The sequence below is a fragment of the Eptatretus burgeri genome, chromosome 18 (genome assembly GCF_056783735.1).
Source record: "Eptatretus burgeri isolate ZD-2024b chromosome 18, Ebu_testis_v1, whole genome shotgun sequence".
Taxonomy (NCBI): domain Eukaryota; kingdom Metazoa; phylum Chordata; class Myxini; order Myxiniformes; family Myxinidae; genus Eptatretus; species Eptatretus burgeri.
The window spans coordinates 7,021,843-7,047,351 of record NC_140978.1 but is presented as its reverse complement, the minus strand read 5'-3'; the positions used below and the strand labels follow the sequence as shown (position 1 = coordinate 7,047,351).

Sequence of the window (25,509 nt, the reverse complement as noted above, 5' to 3'; positions counted from 1 at the left end):
AAAAAAACAAACGTCTGGATCCACCCTGAGTCCCCCATCATCTTGCTCTTCCCTGAGCCTAGATTTTGCATTTACAAATGCTATAATCGTCTATCTTTAGAGATTTATCTTTATACAAGTCTGTGAAGAAAACCACAATTAAAAGTGCCATGCAGTACCTGCAACAATAACATGCATGCTTCATCTCATATCTACGAAGGACATTACCTGGCCATCAACAAGTGCCGTGAGGGGCAGGTAATCGAAGAGATCCGTGAAATATTTCCAGACGTTGGCATTGCCGTATTTGCGCAGACACTCGTCATAAAACCCGTACACTTGCGTGATCTGGCGGCTCTCGTGGTTTCCTCGAAGGATGGTAATGCGCTCACGGTACCTAACCTGTCAGACGGTTGAGATGTTCTGACATCAATTTGCATGCAGTGTCAATGGTGTGGCAAATGTTGTCGACAGAGATCAGACATGGCTAAATGTAAAGTTGAAAAATGGCAGTTTATGTAATCATATCCAAGACTTGAGTTTTCATTGAATTAATGTAGACCCTCACACCCCCTCCCCCAACAAAAAAAAAAGAAGAAAAAGTTACCTCGTCACTCATACATACCTTCAAAGCAACAAGCTTTGTGACTGTCTCCACCGAGTAATAGCCTCTGTCCACATAATCTCCCATGAAAAGGTAGTTTGTGTCGGGCGACTTTCCACCGATGTTGAACAGCTCGACAAGGTCGTGGAATTGTCCATGTACATCCCCGCACACAGTAACTGGGCATCGCACTTCTTGTACATTGGACTCCTTTGTGAGTATTTCTTTTGCCTGTGATAGAATGATGAACAAAAAATTTTTTTTTGTTTTTAAAAAAGATAACTCGAGTAAGGTTTGGCAAACTTTAACATTCTCCTTATTGCACAGACTTTTCAAAAACCATTTTAAACAAGAGCGAGAATTGCTTTGCGATACATGTCTCCTACCGATGTGATATTTTCTAAGTCCAAAAAAGGACACAAATTCGTGAAAAATTGACGAAACTCCCTGAAACTCAAACTTATCATCATAAAGCCATGTACCAAGGTTCAGTTTAATGTGTTAAAGGATATTGGGTTTGTTTTTTTGTTTTTTTAAGCATGAAAAACCACAGGTGGGACAGATGGACGGAGAGACGGAGAGCAAACCTCAAGTCCCTTCAGGTATAACCAGTAGGGGACTAATAAATATGCAACATAGCAAGTTACCGTATTTCCTCCAATAAACGCCCTGAGTATTTTTTCCAACCCCCTCCGAGGAGGGGTACTTATTGGAGGGAACATCCCGTATGTGTGGTCATTTTTTAAATTTTTGCATCTTCAGTGAACTAATTTTCTTCACACAATGCTGTCATTCGTCACATTCACATCCGTATGCATACCACATTACATCAACTCAATGGAATTGCTTACGTGCATTGGCTCATCAGCCGCGGCACTTTCCACGATGGAGAACAGAACTCATTAACCCAGCTCAACGAGCGGAGACCATCTTGCATGTGACCGTCTTGCTTCGTTTTATGTACGACAAGCCCTGCATACACCCATCGCTTCGCTGACTGGCTCAATCGAAAGAACAGTATACGGCACTACAAACATATTGCACGTCTGTCTATCTGCGAGTCTCAATGAGGATGTAAAATGAAGCGAAACACCCCCCAAAAAATAAATAATAATAATAATCTTTTATAACATTTGTTGTTACCTCCACCACCGAAAGTGAAGGGAGGTTATGTTTTGATCCCTGTCTGTCTGTCTGCAGGATATCTGAAAAAGTTGGTTGGATTTGGTGGACAGGTTGGGTGTTATGTGTGTGACAAGGATGAATTGTTTAAATTTTGGTGAAGATACAGATCCGGATGTGAGAATTCCTTCAAGTGATTCTTCACCATTGAGAGATATGGCCAAAAATTATAGATAGCATGATATCTCAAAAAAGTTATGGACAGATTCAGACAAAACTTGGTGGGTAGGTTGGGTGAGTGACGCAGACTAATCGATTCGATTTTGGTAAAGATCTGAATCCAGATCCGGACAGGAGAATGTTTTTAATGAGTAAAGTGATTCTTCACCATTGCGAGTCACAAGATGGGGCCAAAAACAATATAGAGCATAGAATTTCAAAAAGTTGTGGATGGATTATGACAAAACTAGGTGGGTGATTTGGGTGGGGACAAGAACAAGCAGATTAGATTTTGGTTCAGGTCTGGATCCAGGTCCTGTCTATCGGTGGGATACAAAACGTATACTGTTCAGCCTAGCGGCAGTATGCGCTCTACAGAGTGCAGTTCTAGTTGCTGATGTGGTTGTTGTGCTCCCTCGGTGTACTGTTGTATATTTATGCCTCCGCCGACAAAGTGGCCGGAGGCATTATGTTTCGGGTTGTCCGTCCGGCCGTGATGTACAAGTATGTACAATGATGCAAAGATGAACTGATTAGATTTTGGAGTCAAGAGGTCATGTTCGGTAAAAATTCCGTTACCACATAATTTGTGAACCGGTGATTGGATTTTGACCAAACTTGATACAAGTATGCATAATTTTGGGTCAAGAGGTCAAAAGTCGAGTCATGTAAAAACGTGATACTTGAGAACAGCTGCAGGGATTTAAATCAAACTTGGGACAATTATGTATAACTAGCATATACCCGTGCTCCGCACGGAGTTGAATGGGTGGCAAAAGGTGGATGAGGCATAATAGTTGATGTTATGGGAAGCTGGGGAGAGTGTCATTAGGGATGTGATGCACTATGGTTACCTGTCCTTAGTTTTCTAAAGGACCTCCCTGTAGATGACATTTTGGGTGAGTGTCTTGTTGCTGAATAGTCCTTGTGAGGAATTGTTGTCCACTTTGATAGATATATAGGAGTAACCTCTTGCACGTGAAAATGCAACATTTCGTTGGTCATGGGAGAACACAGGGGCTGGGAGGAAAATTCCAAGTTTGTCAAATGTTTGGCCCTGGGATTTGTTTATGGTCATCGAGAATGCGAGTCTGACTGGAAATTGCACCCTCTGCAGTGTGACTGGAAGGTTGGCGTCTGATGGGGCAAGTTTAACATGATATAGGCCTAGCCCTAGATTGAACAGGAGCAGTGGAGGGTGACCGAGAATCAGAATGCAAATTTCAATGAACGGCACTTTTTGGCGCACATCCGACGATCAAACACCGCTTGGACGCTTTAATTTGAAGATCACACACGCAAGACACAACACAGGTAACGATGGCGGTTGATATTGACAATTAATGTAATGAACGGCAGTTGTTTGGGTGCATCCGACAATCGAACACCTCTTTAATTTGAACAGTTAACATGCACACATTCAAGGTACAGAATCTATTGTCGGACATCGTGCTTTCGAAGAACAAAGAAAAGAAGAGAAGAGAATCTGGGCAATGAAGGGATGACCTTAGACCTGTTCCCTGGTTCCCCCTACCTTCAGATTATAGCCTTTGATGTTATCTGGACGTAGGCCTATTGCAACTTATTTTCGGGTGTTTTTAATATGTACGTTGGATTTCAGACACAAATTGACAGTCTTAGAGGACGTGTTCAGTCCGGGAAAGAGCCAATCGGGGTACATCATGTTGGCAGAGCTCTGGCGCTCATCGTTCCCCTCCTTCCATGCTGATTTTTTAAAACATGACAACCATTGCTGATTTTCTGAGCTATACTATTTATTATCAGTTGTGTTTATGTTCAGCGTTTGATGCAATGAGTACTCCCTTACTCGAGTTCATATTTTTTGGATAGACGGCTGCACTTCCCGGACAGCAGTTCAGCAATGGCGACCGAACGGGAATAAATGCGGCCGTCGATGTGTTGAAAATCTTGTTGAAGCCACGTTGTCATCCAATCCCAGCTTAGAAATTTAGTGCATCGTCTTCGTCACATTAAGAAACCCCAGTATATGGGAAATGAGCACATTCCTGCCAGCGGTTTTGGAGGAGAAACGTCAAAATACGCGCAGACGTTAACAGAAATAATACATATTTTAAATACAATGTTTCTTGTTGCATTTTTTTGTGTCTAATTCACCTTCTGAGGTAGTCAGCATGTGCAGAAGAGGGTTTTACATTGCAGACGCTGTTTTCGAGGAGTGGCATTACGCCTCTCGGCAGTGACAGTCTGTCGACAGACATAATGACGTCAGCGAATGACTGATGATGTCATGACGGAATTACGCCTCTCAGCGGTGACATCACATCGCCATGCAAACTAATGTAAAAATTAGGTAAAAAAAATAAATAAATAAATAAATAAATATCGCCCAAAATTCCCAAACCTGTCCGTCTGGCACGGTCTCACACAGCCCATGCTGTTCATTATACCACAGAGCACCCGCATGTCGAAAATGGTGACAATCCGTCCAGCAGTTTTGGAGGAGATACATCAAATTACGCGCAGATGTTAACAGAAATAATATATAGATGATGTAATAATGTGGGCAGAAGCATAAATCGGTCAACGTTGAAGAGTGCCGTTGAGGTTTTCTATTACTTAAAATAGTACCAGTATTACTGTATGCCTGGTGTTGGCTTAATGGTTAAGGTGGTGGGTTTGGGCTCCTGGGATCCTGAGTTCAAATCCCACAAGGCTGTTGAATTAATACCAAGTGGGGTCGACTCTGCCTGTCATCGACAGGAGTGGCGACCTGTCCAGGACTGTGCCCAATAGCCAAGGAGACTGCTTAGGCAGTACCAATTGGATAAATTGGAGTGAATAAAGAGAAAGACGTGTGAAAGGAACAAAGAACAAAGATGTCAGGAAGAACCAGACAGACAGATAGAGATAGATAGATATCAGCAGTTACTCCCCAAGCTCAAACGCAGCAACAGGTCCAAGCTACCAAATGTCCATAAACAGGGAAGCACAGTCCATACAGCATCAGGAAAGCAGGCTTTCAAAACATCCATTTCTTATGATTAGAGACACCAACATTTTTCCAAGCAAATAGATTATTGGCTTTCCCATGGTGTCATTTTTATTATTCTACGACAGCAAGAAGCAAACCCTTTAAAATAAAGTGATGGACGTACACTCCTTTTAGTAACATACATGTATTACAAAGGCATAAATAGTTTGCCAGTGATTGCGCTCAACGACAACAATCTTAGAGGGACATATAATTGGAGGAGGTGGGGAGCGGTGTAAAAGTTTTCAATCCCCCTCCTTGGGGGGTTCTTGTTGGAGGAAATACAGGATATTTAATGCAGACAGAATGATTCGAGTCCAAAGGACTCAAATCATTCTGCCTGGATTCAAAATAAATATCCCATCAGCTAATCAATATTTGGGGCTGCAATGTGGAAATTTAATGGGTCAAAAGACATGGAATCTCAAAGCCAAGCATATTAGCAAAGTGAACAATAATCATTCAAGCAGAAATGCCAAAACTTATTCACATCAAGGCAGAACAACTGTAGAAGCCGAGGCATCTGGATGCCACAAGAGGTTTAGATGCCCGAACAGGTCACATCATAATGTGGTCCACAGGTAACGTACAACTACAAACATTTTTATTAAACGAGCTGAAGTACCCGGCGTTGCCAGGGGAAATTGAATGAAATATGTATCTAAATATTTCCTGCATGACAATCACAAAATACATTACTCGATCAATCAGGGAAAATCCCAGGCAGTGTATAAACAAACAGCATACTCACCCAAGGCTTGAACACGGAGGTGTTATAATAAATCTGTGCAAAGGTTTTAAGAACATGTGCACATGTAAACACCTTTTTCTTTGGTTTTAATAACACGGGAGAGAGGGGAGAGAGGGAGAGAGAGGGAGGGAGAGAGGGATAGAGGGAGGGAGAGAGAGACACGGGGAGGGAGAGAGAGACACGGGGAGGGAGAGAGAGACACGGGGAGGGAGAGAGAGAGAGGGAGGGAGAGAGAGAGAGGGAGGGAGAGAGAGAGAGGGGAGGGAGAGAGAGAGAGGGGAGGGAGAGAGAGAGAGGGGAGGGAGAGAGAGAGAGGAGGGAGAGAGAGAGAGAGGGAGAGAGAGAGAGGGGAGGGAGAGAGAGAGAGGGAGGGAGAGAGAGAGAGGGAGGGAGAGAGAGAGAGGGAGGGAGAGAGAGAGAGGGGAGGGAGAGAGAGAGAGGGGAGGGAGAGAGAGGGGAGGGAGAGAGAGAGAGAGGGAGGGAGAGAGAGAGGGGAGGGAGAGAGAGAGGGGAGGGAGGGAGAGAGAGGAGGGAGGGAGAGAGAGGAGGGAGGAAGAGAGAGGAGGGAGGGAGAGAGAGAGGGGAGGGAGAGAGAGAGGAGGGAGAGAGAGAGGGGAGGGAGAGAGAGAGGGAGGGAGAGAGAGAGGGAGGGAGAGAGAGAGGGGAGGGAGAGAGAGAGGGGAGGGAGAGAGAGAGGGAGGGAGAGAGAGAGGGAGGCAGAGAGAGAGAGCGAGGGAGAGACAGAGAGCGAGGGAGAGAGCGAGGCAGAGAAAGAGAGGGAGGCAGAGAGGGAGGGAGAGAGAGAGAGGGAGGGAGAGAGCGAGGGAGAGAGAGAGAGAGGGAGGGAGAGAGAGAGGGGAGGGAGAGAGAGAGAGGGGAGGGAGAGAGAGAGGGAGGGAGAGAGAGAGGAGGAGAGAGAGAGAGGGGAGGGAGAGAGAGAGGGAGGGAGAGAGAGAGGAGGGAGAGAGAGAGGGGAGGGAGAGAGAGAGGGAGGGAGAGAGAGAGGGGAGGGAGAGAGAGAGGGAGGGAGAGAGAGAGAGGGAGGGAGAGAGAGAGAGAGGGAGGGAGAGAGAGAGGGGAGGGAGAGAGGGGAGGGAGGGAGAGAGGGAGGGAGGGAGAGAGAGGAGGGAGGGAGAGAGAGGAGGGAGGGAGAGAGAGGAGGGAGGGAGAGGGGGTGCAGAGAGAAGGGACAGGGGAGGGAGAGAGAGAAAGGGGAGGTACAAGGAAGGGGGGTGAGTGAGCTCGGAGGGGTGAAGAAGGGTGGGGGAGCTAGGAGAGGTGAAGAAGCTTGGGGGAGCTATGGGGAGGTGAGAAAGGGGGAAGCTCGGAGGGGGGTGGGGTGGGGAGAGCAAATATTAAACAAGCATTTTAATTTTTGGGGGGGTAGATTTAAATAAAATAAAAACTACATCTCCGACTCTCGGCAAACGACAACAGGACATATCTGTCCCAACCACAATATACAAAAGGGGGATTTTAGGGGCATCTTCATATTGTGTACACAAAAGAAAATTACAAATAAACAAAGAAATTTTTTAAAACTAGAAACCACTCTGACGTTGTAATGTCACCAGATACGCCTCCGCCCAGATTATTACATAATCACACATACATGTAACCAAGCTTGATTTATATCCCTGAACCCATATTTAAAATATTAAATATTTTGGCTGCAAGACCATTTGGCCGAGCAGGTTTAAATTTAAATTATATAATCCCCACGACTACTATATCATAATTGTGAAGTTTCACATCGATTAACGAAGCAGTTCAAGAGAATTTTTAAAAAGATTTTTGTTCAATCCAATATGGCTGCCAGACCATGTGACCTATTAATTATTCGTGAACACCATGGTATCCTCAAGGCTTGGAGAACATGTGGGTGAAGTTTCCCCTCGATCTGTCAAGCCATTCTGGAGATGGTTTCTAAAGGTTTATTCTTCAAAAAAAAATCTTAGCTGCCAAACCAAGTGTTCTGTGACATCATAGGTTTAGAACTTTTTGTTCCTCATGGATAAGTGATCATACCTGTAAAGTTTTGCCTCGACCTGTTCAGCCGTTTGAGAAGATTTTTGAAGGGTTTATGTTAAACAAAATTATAGCTGCTGAAGCACGTGACCAATGGCATTAATTCCACGCACCCACTCCCCCCCACCCCACTCCTCCATACACTTTCGCCTGAGAAAGCCCTCAAAACTTTTAATTTCACATGTGCCAAGTTTCAATTTTTTCCATGGAGCAGTTTCAGAAATAGAGGTCAAAAGTTTTTCCAACATGGCTGCAACACCACATGACCTATGTCATAATCATCATTAAAACATTCTTCAGGAATAGAATGATGCACCTATGATGAAAATTTTGTATCAATCGGATATGCGGTTGCAGAGAAAACAGAGAAAACAAGAACAAGAGCAATCAGGGACTTCTTTTCAGTGGTGTATTTATACAAGTTTTAGGGTAAATCCAATATGGCTACCAAACCATGTGACCAATGACATCATATGTGTGAACCTTTTGTTCCTCATGGACAGGCAGTCATACTTGTACAGTTTCGCATCTGTTCAGCCACTTCAGAGAAGATTTTTAAAGGGTTTTTTTTTTTTTTTAAACACAATATGACTGATGAAGTCATGAATTTTTTTCTGTGGACCATTTTATCCCGACATGACCCTCAAAAATGTTCATACTGATTGGATGTGGCGTTCTACATATGCAATTATGACATCATAACAAGGGCACCTATGATATCATTAAAAATAATACTTAAAAAAAAACAAAAACAAAAAAAACCACCTTCATCCCACATGAGGAGTACTTGCTATGTGCCAAGTTTCAATTTTTTTCTTGCTGCGGTTTGAGATAGAGGTCCAAAGTTTTTCCGTTTTTTTTCCCATATGGCTGCCATGCCACATGACCGATGACATCATAATTGTCATTAAAATGCTCTACATAAGTAGTCGCACCAATGGTGAAAATTGTCTCAATCTGACAAGCGGTTACGGAGAAAAACACGAACGTTCTGTGCGGACAAACAAATAGACAGAAACAAACAAACTCTCCTCTCAAAGACCATACTCTCCAAATTCTTCAGCGAGGGTAATTAGCAAGGACAGACGGATACAGACGGACGTACGGACACCCGAAAACATGATGCCTCCGGTCACCTCGTCAGCGGAGATGTAAACCGACATACGAGTCAAAGAGAAGGCATACATACAATTAACAAGGAGACAGAGGAGGAGGAAATGGGGGAGCAGAGAGGACATTAAGAGTTGATAATATTTGCACATATGGATTGTCCCCAATTACAAATATACAATAGTTATCATTATAACAATCCCTTCTTCCGCAGTTGGAAGTGGACCAAGTGGCATGGCAATCCGAATCAAGAATCCTTTAAAGTTTAAATGGTGTTGCCCAAACTTAATGAAATCATATTGACATTGGGATCCAAAATGGCTAATGTACATCTAGAAAGAATAGAGCAAAGGCAAATCTGTCATCCCACCCACAGCTATTACAAGCATGAGCCAAGACAACGTAATCGCATTTATGGCACAAGATCCAAGAATGGAAGTTGAGACATTCAAGACAACCAAACATTTAATTGAAATAAGCAACATGCTGAGGCCTGTATGCATCACATGTGGTCAACAAAAAGTAAAACAATGTATAGACTATAAACCATAAAGCTGCTCCACACTTGTATAAATAGCTCTAAGTGATTGACCAAGCACAGGAAAACCCCATCTTATATATTATTTCCGAGTTTGTGGTTTCGTGTCACGCTATCTTCGACTTTGGTCTGCGCTCGAGTAACGTGATATTCGGCTTACATTATCTCAAAGACCATATGAGGTGCATGGTACAAAAAAAGTAAGTAAAATGGTTCTGAAACAGTGAAATCGTATTCCACTTACTGCATTAAAGTAAAATTACTACTGATACAATGCATCAGTTCCTTTCTCAAACACACCCACCCCAACATGTATCGCAGAGCGTGGGTTATGCTAGTCAATCGTATTTTGTACAAAAAAAGCTAAGCATAAAAGGGCTGCTATCTATAACAAGGAGTATCCGAACTACGACTACATTTATGAACAGAAGAAACCAAGAGTGCAAGTGATCATTTAAACAAATGAACAGAATGTTTGGACATGTTTATCACCAAGCAGGCATGCAAATCTCCTTTTTGACAATCCAATAACTCTGCCCAAAGAAAATTTGGAGCAACACACTCACTCATGTGCTGTTTTATGAAACACTTGGCTATTAGCCAAGATCTGGAAGATCAGTATTAACCATCCTGGTGGTAACCGGTGGACTGCATTTATGGTGACTGTGGGAGTGATTAGCAGTACCCACACCACAGTGATCCATATTATGGAAAGTACATTTCCATGGTATGGTATTATTATTCTCAACAGTATTGCATAAACTAGAAGGGCACTCGGTAGAGCACATACCTCCACCATGTAATGCCTGATCCACGAGAATATATCGGGCCCAATACATTTATGAAATATCATGCTATATATTGTTTTTGGCCCTATCTCTCAATGGTGGAAAAAGCAAACAAACATCACTTAAAAAAAAAAAAAAATTCTCGTATCCAGATCCAGATTAGTTTCCGGATTTTCACCAAAATCTAATCATCCTTGTCACACACCCCAACCTGTCCACAAAATTTTATCTGGATCCATCCACAACTTTTTTAGATATCCTGTACAAAACAGACAGAAAGGAGTGAAAACATAACCTCCTTCACCTTCGGTGGTGGAGGTAATAAATTGATAAATAAATTAATAGATCCCATTTTGACCCATGACCCTAATTCACCACCCCGGGAGATGAACCAGGGGTCAAATCCAAAAAGACTGTTACATAGTTCACACACCCCCAATGTTGATTGCATATATAAAGTTTCAGTGAAGAATGTTTAAGCGGGTAATTGCATTTTGGGAGTTTTGACTTTTTGACCCTGCCTCAGGGGGTGGGGCCAAAAATGATACTGCTCTCCACTTTTGTGCCATGTGGTGATAATCACCAAGTTTGATGAATTTCTGCTGAACCATTTAGGAGCATATAGCATGAGGGATAGACAATTGTCAAAATTGATTGCAATCGCACCCCCCCCCCAATTTTTTTTCCAAACTCCAATCTAGGTCTGCCAAGGCAATATTGAGCAGAGGCTTGTCTCCCCTCCATCTTTACGATGCACCTTTTAAAAACTTTGCGTGAATGCATTCGTGGGTCAGATTGACCCTAGATTTGCCAGACCGTTATTTTTGAATAAATTAAAATAAATGTAATTATCTTTATTATTTTATGCATTGAGGTGTAATCTTTTAGTATTTCATGCTTCTTGTGATATATTTTTTCATCCTCCCCTCTTTGGATGCATTTTGTGTGTTGCATTATCCCACCATGTTTTTTTTCTTGCAACTTTTTTTAATAAAAAATTATTTTGTATGATCTTTCACACATGCACAAAATAAAGGGGATTACACATTCCTGTGTGTTTGTTTCTTCTTCTTTTTTTTCAAGATTGTTCGAAAAAATGTCATGTTTAGAACAAAGTGCAATGCATATTCCTGTGTGTTTTGTTTTTCCTGTCTTTCAGGATCATGAGAAAATTTATTTTTAAAATGCAATACTCCCGCAAATGCATTCATGGATCAGATTGACCCAACAGGGTTTTTGTTTCCCCATAATTTTGTTATAAAAACGGTTTTATCTATGATCTTTCATACATGCTTTGAATAAAGGGTAATTCATAATCCTGTATGAGCGTTTTGGTTTTTTTCCAATCAGGATCATGAGAAATTCCACTCCAACAATGCAGTAGTGACTAATGCAAAAGCATAGCCCCAGGCTATGCAAAAAAATTATTTCGCTATAATTTTATTTTGAATTTTTTTTTTTGCATAATCTTTCAGATCTGCTTAGAAGAAACAGTAATACATATAACTGTTCTTTTTAAAAAAAATTTTTGTCTTTCAGGATTGAAGGGAATTGATAGCATGAGTTGGTGGTAATTGTCCTGTGAAATGACCCAAGATAGCTTGCAAAGGTGCACAGTCAGTGCTATTTCCCTTCAATCCCCAAAGGCAAAAAAAAACAAAAAACTTAAACACACACATAGGTATATGCATTACCCTTTATTTGAATCATATATGAAAGATCATGCATAAAATGTTTTTATAACAGTTATAGTGAAACAATCTTTCCGGGTCAATCTGACCCACGAATGTATTCAAGGGGGTATTGTGTTTTCAAACATTTTTTCCCCAAGACCCTGAAAGACAAAAAAAAACAAACAAACACACAGTTATATGTATTACTGTTTATTCTAAGTAGATATGAAAGGTCATGTGCAAAAATATTTTGTTAGAGCGAAATATAGGTTAATGAATACTCGGGTCTATCTGACCCACAAATGCATTAACGTGAAGTTTTTTAACATGAAATTTTTAATGACATTTTTCAAACAATCCCGAAAAAAAAAAAACAATCACACAGGAATGTGTAAAACCCTTTATTTTGTGCACATGTGAAAGATCAAACAAAATAAATATTTAAAAAGTTGTAAGAAAACAAAACTCTGCCGGGTCAATCTGTCCCGTAGGGTGCCTCGAGTTTGAGAACTAGGAAAGCGAGAGCACTGTTTTCCCCCCACCACCAGTGTTGGATCCCTTCCCACCCAGGTACGAGGAGGAACCGGTCTTGGGAATTTAGGGACGCCAACACCGTTTGCCCAATCCGGCCAGAGACCCCCTTCATGGGACACGTGGGGGGAGGGGGAGAATTACAGCCAGCTTCTCTTCTCCCATCAAACCTCGGCGAGGGCACCTCACTCAGCTCGACCGGACCTGAAGAAATCCTTTCATTTATTTTATCCCCTCTTCAAACCCATTTTCCCTCTGAGTGTATGACACGTTCTTGAGAGAACCTGTTATCAACAAGGATAGGTTAGGTTTAGATTCGACCAACAATTTTCAGTTTTAAGTGAGATTTATTTCCCAATCGGATATCCTCTTCTTCATATTTCTGTTAGCTCAACCACCAATGGTGGACGTGGAGGTTACGTTTTCACCCCATCCGTCTTTCTGTTCGTGTGAACAGGATAACTCAAAGCTGGGGACGGATTCGGACGAAACTTGGTGGAGAGGTTGGGTGTGTGACAAGGACGAATTCGACTTTGGTTCAGGTCCGGACCTAGATATGGCCCATCAGTGGGATACAAAACGTAAAGTGGTAAGCTTAGCAGAGTTATGCACTCTATGGAGTGCACTTCTGGTTTTATGTGCTCCCTTCCCTGGTTTCTTTATACACAATTTTTAATCAAACATTATTTATTATTCCTGTGGTTGGGCATCGATTACTCATCCATGCATTAACAAATCGCCAGCGGACAGTGTAAGTTTGGTTCTCTGCTTCTTGCTGTACTTTCATATGGCAATCCTCCCTCAACATTGCAGAGTTAGGTTCTTGCTGTGAAAGCAAATTGAGGATCTTCACATTTTCCCCCAGAGTCGCCATTTGGTGCTTTGTAATCGAAATTAAAGCCTCTTGTTCAGGCCATCTTGCAGAATGTTAACTCTGGCGACACCAGATTCCATCATTACAAGATTAGTCAACAAGATGCACATATTTATAGTGCTGCGATACACTGACGCGAGGTTTTACAGGTTTTACGACAAAGCTGCATCCTATTTTGTCGAGTGAAAGAAAATTTTCATATATCAATTCAGAACGTGCTTTTCATTATGTGGACTAGCTATTTTAACACAAAGCTCAGATCACAAAAGGACCGAGTGAAAGCACTAATCTGCTTACACTGACAAAAACTTAAGCCATACAAGTAGGTGGCACTGGTCATACAGAAGGTAAGATTTGGGTTCGGAACGAATGCACGAATACAACGAGCAAGTCAAGCAGTAACAGTGCAAATGAAAGCACACAGAGCCGGAACACTATGCTTTGGCATCGCAACAACAATGACGTGTTCAGTTCATTAGATACAATTCTACTCGTGACAGCTTCCACTGTAGATGTCCCTCGCAGGGTATGCAATCCAGTAAGTGATATCAAAAGATTACATAATGGAACCATGAAGTTTGCCCACTTCAAGGTTATATATACACAACAGCGTCATCCGTTATGGGTGCTGCTGTATGGCATCCACACAAGTGCCAACTCCAGAACAACCTACGAACTCAGAGAGTGATCTGTAGGTGGTCAAGATATTCGTCTACAAAGCGGCACAACAGTCCACAGAAAAAAAGAAAAAAAATTTTTTTTAAACCTTCACACCATCATCTATTTTTTCCCCTTCCTAAACCTGAAATAATCTGTAAAATTACTTTCCCAACATTATCAACAAACTACAAACAACAAGCACAGGCATCACTGAGACATGGTCAGACATGAAACAATACAGAGTGCATTCAATGGAAAGCTTCACCGGTATCTAATCGAGACGTGTGTGCGGAAGGACTCTCAGACGCACTCCAACAGCCTCTCCAGTACCTTTGGGAACAGGCAAGGCCAAAAAAACAACCCCACACCAATGTCCATTATCAAATATTTTTGGCATCCAACAAATGCACCATGCTGCGATCCTACCGACTCATTTCTCTCAATGTACAGATCCATTCTTATTCACCGATTCTGTCCGGTTACCTTGTTTCAACAATGAGGTTTTTAATGGGACAAGCATTTATATTACGAGCTCAATGTACTTGTGCAATGTATTTGTTTTGTGACTGGCAAATCACAAAAGTACAAACAGACATGACGTTCTCTCCTGACGAGTACCAGTCAACACAACGTTCTTTGCCCAGTTCATCCAATATATCATAAAAATGACGTGGGTGATACATGTTCAGCTTTTACCTCCGCCACCTCAGGTGGATAGAGTTTATATTTTAAACCCAGTCTATTTATCTGTCTGTGAGCAGGATATCTCACAAAAAGTAGTGGACAGATTCGGAGAAAACTTTGTGGGACAGGTTGTGTATGTGACAAGAACAAGCCGATTTGATATTTGATTTGGTTCAGGTCCAGATAATGATATGGCCCATCAATACGACACAAAATGTAAACTATTCAGCCTGGTGGAGGTATGCGCTCTTCAGAGTGCGGTTCTAGTTATAAGCTGTTCCCACCTGAGCTCATAGTTCATGGAAATGTCCTTATCCTGCATTGACACACTTCTACGAGCACAACTCACTGTAAAAGGGGAACAAAACAATAACAAATAAATAAATAAGATTAAGCTGGCGTTTCTGTGGACAAGATAAAAATCTGAGAAACTTTAAAAAAAAAAAAATGTACAAAATGCGAAACCAGAAAATCCAAGTGCTTTGCAACATTCTTTCGCAGTCACTTCCACAAGTCGCACATTGCACTTGTCGGCAAACTATACATCAGAAAGCAACACCATCACAACTATGTAAAAGCAGTAATGTTTGTGTTTATGGGAAAAAAAAAATAAATAAGTAATAGGAACAATGCCCTTAGGGCAAGCTCCAGTCGTGTCAAAATTTCCATTCCTTCATTGCTACTTTAGGGAGCGAGGGGGCATTTGCAAGCAAATTTGAATGGAACAATCAGCTCACATATTTAATTTGATTACAAGCGGTCAGGCGAGGTCAAAACGAGACCTTTGGACTATGCTGTTTCTTGATTTGTCCAATAGGATTGTTCGCAAGGTCATTTTGGTGAGACGGGAAAATGATCGGCAAACCAGACTTCTAATCCCTATCCCAGGGTCGGAGAGGAAAACAAAGTATCCGGTGGCTATAACCATTAGAGCTGGTAACTTATCACCAGGTGCTGACTTGTATTAGCATAGGATATCCATTGCAATTTGCATGTCAACAGAATGGTGTTTTCCATCATGACGGTAGTGAAACGATATGGAGATTGCGTCGTGCAACACAGAAATAGTCTCAATGCTTAAGGTTTGGGCCATTATCTAGCGTACACTAAGTAGTTTGTTGAGGAAGCAACAAACTCTCATTCAAAGCATTGAACAAACCAAGATGGCTGCCAAGTCACATATACTGAGGAACGGAGGTGCATCCCTCATGAAGACGATTACAAAAAATGAGCAGATAGCTATTCAGAGGAGACTTTCTCCACAATTTGCGGTGCATGTCTGTCACGTCGTGTGTTTAAATAGCGAAGAGGTCAAATAAATGGCCGCTAATTAGTGAATGATCAGCATTCACACCACATTGTATCCCGTAGCAAACAAACACAAAAAGATAATTTTGGAAAATTACCAGATGAATTGGACGTCAGTGTTGGAAACATAGAAAAATCATTCACTCGTATAAAACTACAAAGAGGATACAAGATGGGTCGCAAAGAACCTCGTGTTTAATTAAAAGGCAACATAAGTGGCAATTGAAATAGTCATTGGAATGCGACTTCAAAAGTGATTAATTATTTATTAAAGAATATTAGTCTCCCCATTCACCCCCCCCCCCCCCCCCCCGCACATACAAATTAGGGTTCAGTAACTGCTGGAAAGTTTAGGCGAGAGCATTTTAGAACGTTAAATGGTTTTGCTCGGCATTTCTTAAAGGTGTGGGAAGACAATCATTGCGCAGTAGTAACCCCACCCCCTTCACATCAACGGAAATATCAGCACTGGAGTGGCTTTTGATGTGAAGAGACTTACTACGGAGTAGTTCACAAGGGAGTAGTTTAAGCCACTATCTTCTCCAACGAGACTTAGACTTGGCAGCACCAGAGTAATGGCGATGTTAATGGCTCCTCCATTTAATGCGGAGTTATAAAGGTCAGAGTCCATCTACACCTAACTGCGTGCAAGCCACTAACACGGTGATATCCGGCGAGTTATGCATCGCTGGTAACCTCGCGCAAAAATAGAGATGTCGGGTAGACGTGAATGGGTTACAGCTAATTTGATGTGGACATTTTACAAGTTTGATTTTCTGTTTTTAACCTGATGTGAATGGGTTTACAACGGAGTTCAACACCAGAATTGATGTGAAGAGTGCTCGAATTACTTATTATACAACATGAAGCAAGATGAGCAATCTGGCAAGATATCCTCTCGGGCACAGTTTCACTACACAGTAAATGCAACCACTACTACCCTAACAGATGGTCTGTGAAGTTCTATATTATCTCCAATTCAGTCCATAATTGTAAGCTTGCGATTTTCATCTCTTTGGACAAAAGAACATCTGAGTGGCATTTTTTTAATGAATGATGAAAACAAAGGTGTCCTGAACCTGAGCCAAAGGATTTCTACACAGATGGCATCAAGACAGACATCGATGGGACATGTGTGTACATGAAGCGTGGGAATACATCAAGTAACAGGTGAAGTTTCATCTACTTCCCTGCACTCAGATTTGTTGTTTTTTTTAAATAATTTTATTTTTAAAGAACAGTTAAAGTCCACCTTGATTTACTATTGTACCCTTTATTATCCCCATGCTTTAAAAATAAATAAATAAATAAAATTTAAAAACAAACAAATAAAAACAAGCTCAAATGAGCTAAGATCCTCGTCCTCTTAATGATGACGTCATAAAACGAATATGACGTCATTGTGATGTATCAGGTTTGCGATAAATTATCTGTGCTAATGCCCGGCTTGATTCCCGCAAACAAAATTCAAACAGCTTGCCTAGTTTCAGAGATAATGGTATAGTCGATTTCCATTAGCGGCGATATTATGACGTCAACTTTTTTCTAGGAAGAATTTCCAAAATCGGAGATGGTTACTGCCTGCGCATGAGCTTTCTGCATATTCATGGTAAGTTGCAAAAAGATCCGATGAAAACTCTGGGTTGTGAAACAAAAAAAAATGGCAAAAAATAGGAATGATGTCATAAAAATTGATATAACGTCATACTGATGTATCATGTGCGGTAATTAATCTCTGCTAATGCCCTGTTCGATTCCCGCAAACAGAATTCAAAAAGCTTGCCTAGTTTCAGAGATAATTTTTTAGGCGATTTCCATTAGCAGAGATATTTTGACGTCATAACTTTTTTCTAGGAGGAATTTTCAAAATCGGAGATGGTTACTTTCTGCGCAGGGTATTTTTACATATATCTGCCAAGTTTCAGGAAATTTCGATGAAAACTGTAGGCTGTGAAACAAAAAAAAAGTCCACAAGAACAACAACGTGAGTAAGACAGAGATCCTCCACGAGGATCTAAAAACACCTGTGTCTGTGGTTGTGCAGAAATTCACCAAACCTGGTAGTTGTGATCACCACATGGCAAGGAGCAGGGTAAGAGGTTCAAATGCCACCCCCCACCGCCGAAAAAAGCAATTACAGGAACATTTTAAAAATGAAACTGTCTATGCAATCAACATTGGGGTTTGCATGAAATATGATTTTTTGGATTTGACCATGGGTTTATGTTTATGTCACAGGGGGTCAAAACGTGGGGGGGGGGGGGGAGAGCAAGAAAAAAAATTTAACCCAAAATTTGATATTGGGTCATTCCTGGTGGAACTTTTTGCCATCTTTCCACTTTGCTTTAGGTGAGAAGCGTGGGGATTTGCGATGACGCACTATTGACTTCGCTCTGGTTAAAAATTAAAAGTGCAAGTGCGTCTGACACAAAAGCCATTTTTTGAAGGGGATGGTTTTTAAGTTTCACACCAATTTAAGAGTTTTTAAGAAATATTTTTCAGCACGATTAAATACATCAATATAAACTCACACGTTTGCTCTCGTTATATGCCATTGTTAGTCGTTTCAGAGTACAATCCAGGAGCTTGAAAACATCTTACTGAAATTCAGCATTAAAGAGTCATCAACATTTTGGGCAAACTCAGTGCCAGCTGAAAAGAAAATAAGAAAATAAAACATGGTGGCCACATATTGCAAAGGGTCACCCTCATTCTCCAGTGACCAAATGGGCAGAGGCCTTAAGCGTGGACGAGAGTTCAAAGACCAAGATGCACTGATACACATTTTACCCAGGTTGAGACATTAATAATGGAGGACTGGAGTGTGAAGGTAAATATTCACAGAATTTGGGAATTTCTCCAAGCAGAATTTTCATTGTCTTCATCATCATGATGATCATGCATGCATGCGTGTGCAAGGTCTCAGCAACCTCAGCACATATGATCGACTGCAACAGCTGACAAAGTTACAAGCTTCTTGCACCGTTCAATACAGATCCAGCAAAGTTAATCACCTATGTGGCAAAATGGAGCTTCACCTGAGATCCCAAAAACAAATTGGAATCCATCCCATGGAAGCACAAGATATCACCCCACACAACCCCCACTCCCTCAATTTATTTTCATGCTATCACTTCGGAATCCACATGCCTTTCGAAAATACAATCACATGGAAACTGTGGCAGGCAACCAAGGACAAATATAAAGGGATGTTGATTACAAGGTACGCTCGACCTTGCACGATTGCGGCTTTGAGAAGCACGATTTAACCCCCCCCCCACCCCTCCCCAAGAAGCCCATGCCACCACTCCCATAAAACCAAGACCTGGGCCTCAGTGATTCACATCTGCTTCAATATTTGAAAGCCCAATGACATTGCCACCCATTTGTTGACCATGAGGAACAGACTGAAACAATCAAGGTGTGACTGAAGATGTAATCAAAACTTTTATTTTACTGCCAGAGTTTGAAGAAGAAACGGAACAACTGCAGAGGTCAAGGGACAATTATAAAAAATGAATTTATAAAATGGAACATCTTGAATTAGTCCACTTCAATACAAGAACCTTCTGAACAGCCCTCGTCGCTCATAGATGAATTCTCTTGAAACCAAAATGACCAGTCCAATCATGTCTGCCAAAGTCATTTAAGTACTATTCTTAGTCTGAACACTTTTTACAGAAATACTTATCATCGACTGCAAGCCGAGAGAGAGAACATGAATAACCAGACCTTTGAACAAGATAATATATACAGACATTTAGTTTCTGTTCTTCCTTATACTCAAACAGAAGTGAAGTAACTGAAAGTAAAACTAGATGGTCTTCATGGAATACTTACCCCATGCAGTCTTGACAAGGACTTGGCGTGAGCCAACTCTTCTGGCAGCAAATTTGTAATAGCATCTATCTCCACTTCTGAACTAAATGTGGACAAATGATGATTTGAAGAGTCTGCCATAGAGTACAGAGTACATTCATAAGCCGCTACAAAGTAGCTTTTATTCTCGTTCGAGTGTTTTCACAACTACCAAGGCTGACAAATGTCGGAACAGATCGATAAAGTATAAATCGGGAGCTCGTTAAAACACAAAATTCTACGTCTTCTTGTTTATTAATTTTTTTCACCAACCGAGCACAATTAAAGGCTGAAGAGATTACAATGATTCTAATTTTGAACGGTTTTCAATGTACGCTCAAAATGCGCTCTCTCAAATGGTCATGTAACCCGTGGTATGGTTTATGATGTACACCCTTAAAATGCAAAAACGTACGTACGTGATTGATTGTTTAACCCGGTGCTCCGCCAGGGCTAACTAGAACGGCACTCAGTAGCACACATACATCCACCAGGCTGAATAGTATAGGTTTTGTGTCCCACCGACAGGCCAGGCCGTTGTCCGGGCCTGAATCTAATCGGCTTCTCGTCACCTCACCAACTCATCCACCAAGGTTTGTCATAACTTGTCCACAGCTTTTTGAGATATCGTGCTATATATAGTTTTTGGCCAGATCTCTCAATGGGTGAAGTAGCAATTTAAAAAATTAAATTTTTCTTAAAAAAAAAAAAAAAACTCGTATTTGGATCTTCAAAAACGAATGAACTTGTCCTCGTCACAAACCCAACCTGTCCACTAAGTTTCGTCCAAATCTGTCCATAACTTGAGACATCATGCTGTATAATCGCTTTTGGCCTCATAATCTCTCAATGGTGAAGATTCACTTAAAAAAATTATCAGATTTGGATATTCACCAAAATCTAAACAAACGGTCGTAATCACACACCCAACCTGTACGACAAATTTTATCCAAATCCGTCCATACCCTTTTGATATATCCTGCCTCAGACAGACAGGGACAAGAACAACCTCGGTACAGAGATAATGGTGGCAGAGATAATGAAGCTAATACCAACATGTACAGGTATGTACACTGACGGTAGCGAAACTGAAAACACAAACTACCAAAATTATTTAGTTTCCAGTGTTGTTCAATTCCCTTCCTGGATTATCAAACCTGCACCGATGGCCCCACTCGTTTGGCACAGGGTCAAGGACGTACCCCCCTTAACCCAGAAGGAGCCCTGAAACCAGAACACAGACAATTATACAGGACATGCAGTCAAGCTTTCAACCGACGAGCAAAGGGCAGATGTTCAACTACACACGGATGGCATCAATGTAACAAATCACCTTCGACACGAAACAGCCAGCATCCCATTGTCCACTATGTACTTCGAGGCACGTCACAATAGTGGACGATTCATGTGGACGAGTGCACAATTAAACAACTCAACGAACGTTTCCTTTTAAAAAAAACACCACAGTTGTTTCCAACTTCAGAATCGATTGTTCGATTTTAAACACACTTTAATTTTTTTTTTTTTGAATTTGGAACACTTGCAACACTCTGATGTGTAACGTCAGACACCAAGGATGTTTATTTATTTATTGTTTTTGAACTTTGAACCCTTACAACACTCCGACGTGTGATATCAGACACCAAGGATGTTTATTACTTACGAAATCTTAGTATATTGATGACTTCCGTCATCTGTTTGTGTGTTTGTTTGTAGGCACGATAACTCGAGAATGGAAGAAGCTACCAATGTCAAATGATACCATGTGATTCAGGAGGGTGATGGCTAGCGCTGATTATATTTTGGTCAAAAATCGGTCAAAGGTCAAGGTCACAGTGAGGTCAAACATAATTCCGTAAATTCATGTGGAGAAATGGAGTATTTTTGCTTCGCTCGACATTACGAGTTCGTTTTAACTTCGATTTTAATTTTGTCTTCGGTTTTTGCGATCGCTTAGGATGCTTAAAACTCGGTTGTCGAAATTCTGGTAAAAATTGGATGTTTTGGAGACGTTTTAAGATTGTATTAAAAATATTTCACTCGACGCGTCACGGGTCGTCCCATGATGCAGTGCGCTCGAGCAGACGCGTCGTTGAGTCACGTACGGTTTTGCGTGTGCACGCTGACGATGTTTTCGATAAAGATGGTGTTTAAAAGTCATTTTTTATCCCAATAAAAAGGTTATCGTCGCATGCCTGACTCGCTGAGCTGTCGGATTATGTAAAGATTGTTGGTGGATGGCCGAATATTTAATTACGGTTTTGTGACTTTGATAAAATAATATTGAATAATTGCGTGGAGAAATGGAGACTTTTGCTTCGCTCGACGTTACGAGTTCGTTTTAACTTCGATTTTAATTTTGTCTTTGCTTTTTGCGATCGCTTTGGACGCTTAAAACTCGGTTGTCGAAATTCTGGTAAAAATCGGATGTTTTGGAGACGTTTTAAGATTGTATAAAAAAATTTCACTCGACGAGTCACGGGTCGTCCCATGATGCAGTGCGCTCGAGCAGACGCGTCGTTGAGTCACGTATGGTTTTGCGTGTGCGTGCTGACAGTGTTTTCGATAAAGATGGTGTTTAAAAGTCATTTTTTATCCCAATAAAGGTTATCGTCGCATGCCTGACTCGCTAAGTCGTCGGATTATGTAAAGATTGTTGGTGGATGGCCGAATATTACGGTTTTGTGACTTTGATAAAATAATATAAAATAATTGCGTGGAGAAATGGAGATTTTTGCTTTGGTCGACGTTACGATTTTTGATGGTTTGGTACAGAATCATCGTAGAAACTTCTGGTTTGCGTAGCTACCTTCTCTAGAGACAGATTTTATTAGATAAGGTCAGAGGTCAAGTTGACGATTTCATAAGTACCAGTCTGTGACTGCTTGTTTGTGAACAGTATTACGGAAAAACTCCTCGACGGATTTCGACGAAACTTGGTGGGGGGGGGGGGGTTAGGTATGGTCCAAGGATCATGCCATTAAATTTTGAACTTGGTCCAAAATCCAATATGGCCACCATTTTGAAAAAAATATTTGAATTTTTTTTTGCATATCTACATGTTTTAACTGATATCCAACCCCCCCCCCCCCCCAAAAAAAAAATGGAGAAAAGAACTATAACTCTATCAGGACTGTTGATGTCATATTTAACGAATAAGACCTAAGGTTCACTTGAGTGACCCAGCAGTATTGGCGGTGGAGGTTTTGCACTCTCCCGAGTGCTCCCCCTCTAGTTTATTTATTGTTTTTGAATTTTGAACCCTTACAACACTCCGACGTGTGACGTCAGACACCAAGGATGTTTATTTATTGTTTTTAAATTTTGAACCCGAACAACACTCCGACGTATGACGTGAGACACCAAGGATGTTTATTTATTTTGAACCCTTACAACACTCCGAGGTGTGATGTCAGACAACAAGGATGTTTATTTGTTTTTGAATTTTGAACCCGAACACTCTGACGTGTGACGTCAGACACCAAGGATGGTTATTTATTTATTTATTTTGAACCCTGAAAACACTCCGACGTGTGACGTCAGACACCAAGGATGTTTATTTATTGTTTTTGAACCCGAACAACACTCCAACGTGTGACGTCAGACAAGATGTTTATTTATTTATTTTGAGCCCTTACAAAACTCCGACGTGTGACGTCAAACACCACGGATGTTTATTTATTTGTTTTTTGAATTTTGAACTCTTACAACACTCCGACGTGTGACGTCAAACACCAAGGATGTTTATTTATTTATTTGTTTTCACCTACACCTTCTGGTAGTTTTGGGATCACAAAGTCGACCCCTCCGATACAACCGTTCTACCTTCACGTTTAAATATCAGAATGAAGACACCGAGGGTTAACTACGAGTTAAATGGACGCGACATCAAATCAAGGTCGTCAAGTCGTACAATTGACGAACGAAACAGTCAAGTACCGGCTGGTCGATTCCAACCGCGTTTGAATGTAGCACACTGGGCCGGGTCAGCGGGCCTGTCCTTCACAATAGCACAGAATAGGAATAAATAAAAATGGATCGAAGGATGAAGAATTAAAAATAATAATAATCAGTAACGAGAGGACGATACAAAGAGGGCCATGAGCACAGAACGACAACCGCAGAGAGCAAGCGGACCTGACTTGGGCCGAAGCTTCCAAAATGGCCGGGCCTCACACTCTCACCTTCTCGCACAACGTCTTCACTTGACTTTCCGTGAGCTGTTTACACTCGGACAGCTGCTCGATCCACTGGTCCAGTTCTTTCATGAAGGGCTTCTCGTCCATGGCGCTCCAGATGTTTTGGGTACTGTCCGCGTGGTGTTTCTGTAATCCTTTATCCCGAATGTCCTTACGGAGCTGACGCCGCCGCGCCCTGCGGCTCGCTCTCAAAGCTTCACCACGTGACACACCTCCGTACGTCGTGACGTAATCGCGTTCGGAGGTAATCATGTCGCCTTTGAGAAATGTATTCAACTTTCCCGGCAGAAGAAACCCAATTGGTGCCTTGTGTGTGATCGTTTACTCCGAAACATTAGCTGTTTAACCAAATAAATGGTATTATATTCGATATTTAATGATGACGTGAGCAAAGAACATCGTGGACTGTTCATTGGGGCCCCATCACGGAAATGACGTCATTTATGTCCTTTTGTGATTTGCCAGTTGAATTCCCCACTGAATTATTATCGAAGCTCGCAGAGTACTCGCCCCCATGGGCGATCTTGTTCCAAGCATGCAACACGTTCTTCCAACGCATACCACTATTTGGGCGGTGTATAGGCAACAACAAAAAAAATCCGGGTTATATGCATGTAGCAAAAACATACCTTCTGATTATAATCGATTTATAATTCCAGCAATGTGTGTGTGTGTGTGTGTGTGTGTGTGTGTGTGTGTGTGTGTGTGTATGTGTATGTGTATGTGTGTGTGTATGTGTGTGTGTGTGTGTGTGTGTGTGTGTGTGTGTGTGTGTGTGTGTGTGTGTGTGTATGTGTATGTGTGTGTGTGTATGTGTGTGTGTGTGTGTGTATGTGTATGTGTATGTGTGTGTGTGTGTGTGTGTGTGTGTGTGTGTGTGTGTGTGTGTGTGTGTGTGTGTGTGTGTGTGTGTGTGTGTGTGTGTGTGTGTGTCGTTTACGAGAGCGAAGGAACTCCCTGTGTGGTTGTTTGTAAATGTTTTTTTGCACGTACGTTTTTTTATTTTTATTTTTCTCTTCCCAGGTCGAAAAACCAGTTAAAACCAGTACACATTTTCAACTGGTCTCTATTGGTTCTAATTGGTCTTTAACTGGTCTCTATTGGTTTCAACTGGTACCAGTTAAATTCAGTCAGAATTCCAATTTCCCAGTTGAAAAAACCAGTAGCTCATATTTGTACCAGTTAAAGTCTTACTGGTTCCAGTTGATACCAGTTGCAATGTACTGGTTCCAGTTGATACCAGTTGCAATGTACTGGTCCCAGTTGATACCAGTTGCAATGTACTGGTCTCCCAGTTGATACCAGTTACAATGTACTGGTCTCCCAGTTGATACCAGTTAGTTAAATACAATTGTATTTCAACTGGTAATATATCACTCTATTCCAATTTCCATATTAAAACCAGTAAGAAACCAACTGGCTTTACTGGTACCAGTTGGCTACTGGTTTTCAACTGGTACCAGTTGACCAGTAAGCTACTGGTCTTTACTGGTTTTTTGACCTGGGTTCTCTTCTCTGTGTTTTTCCTTGCGATGACATTGCGAAAATGCAAAATATGTTGGCGCTAATT

General features: G+C 41.5%; 1 protein-coding gene across 1 annotated transcript in view; it reads right to left on the bottom strand.

Annotated features, from left to right (window-relative positions):
• LOC147008526 (serine/threonine-protein phosphatase 2A catalytic subunit alpha isoform) overlaps positions 1-24,193 on the bottom strand; it is a 47,679-nt gene extending 23,486 nt beyond the window's left edge. The window contains exons 1-3 of the mRNA XM_085864241.1: positions 23,925-24,193; positions 605-814; positions 208-381 (exon numbers count right to left, since the gene is read on the bottom strand). Of these exons, the coding sequence (XP_085720367.1) occupies positions 208-381; positions 605-814; positions 23,925-24,191 (651 nt within the window). The 5' untranslated portion in view covers positions 24,192-24,193. The remainder of the gene's footprint in view (positions 1-207; positions 382-604; positions 815-23,924) is intronic.
• Positions 24,194-25,509: the final 1,316 nt, after the last annotated feature.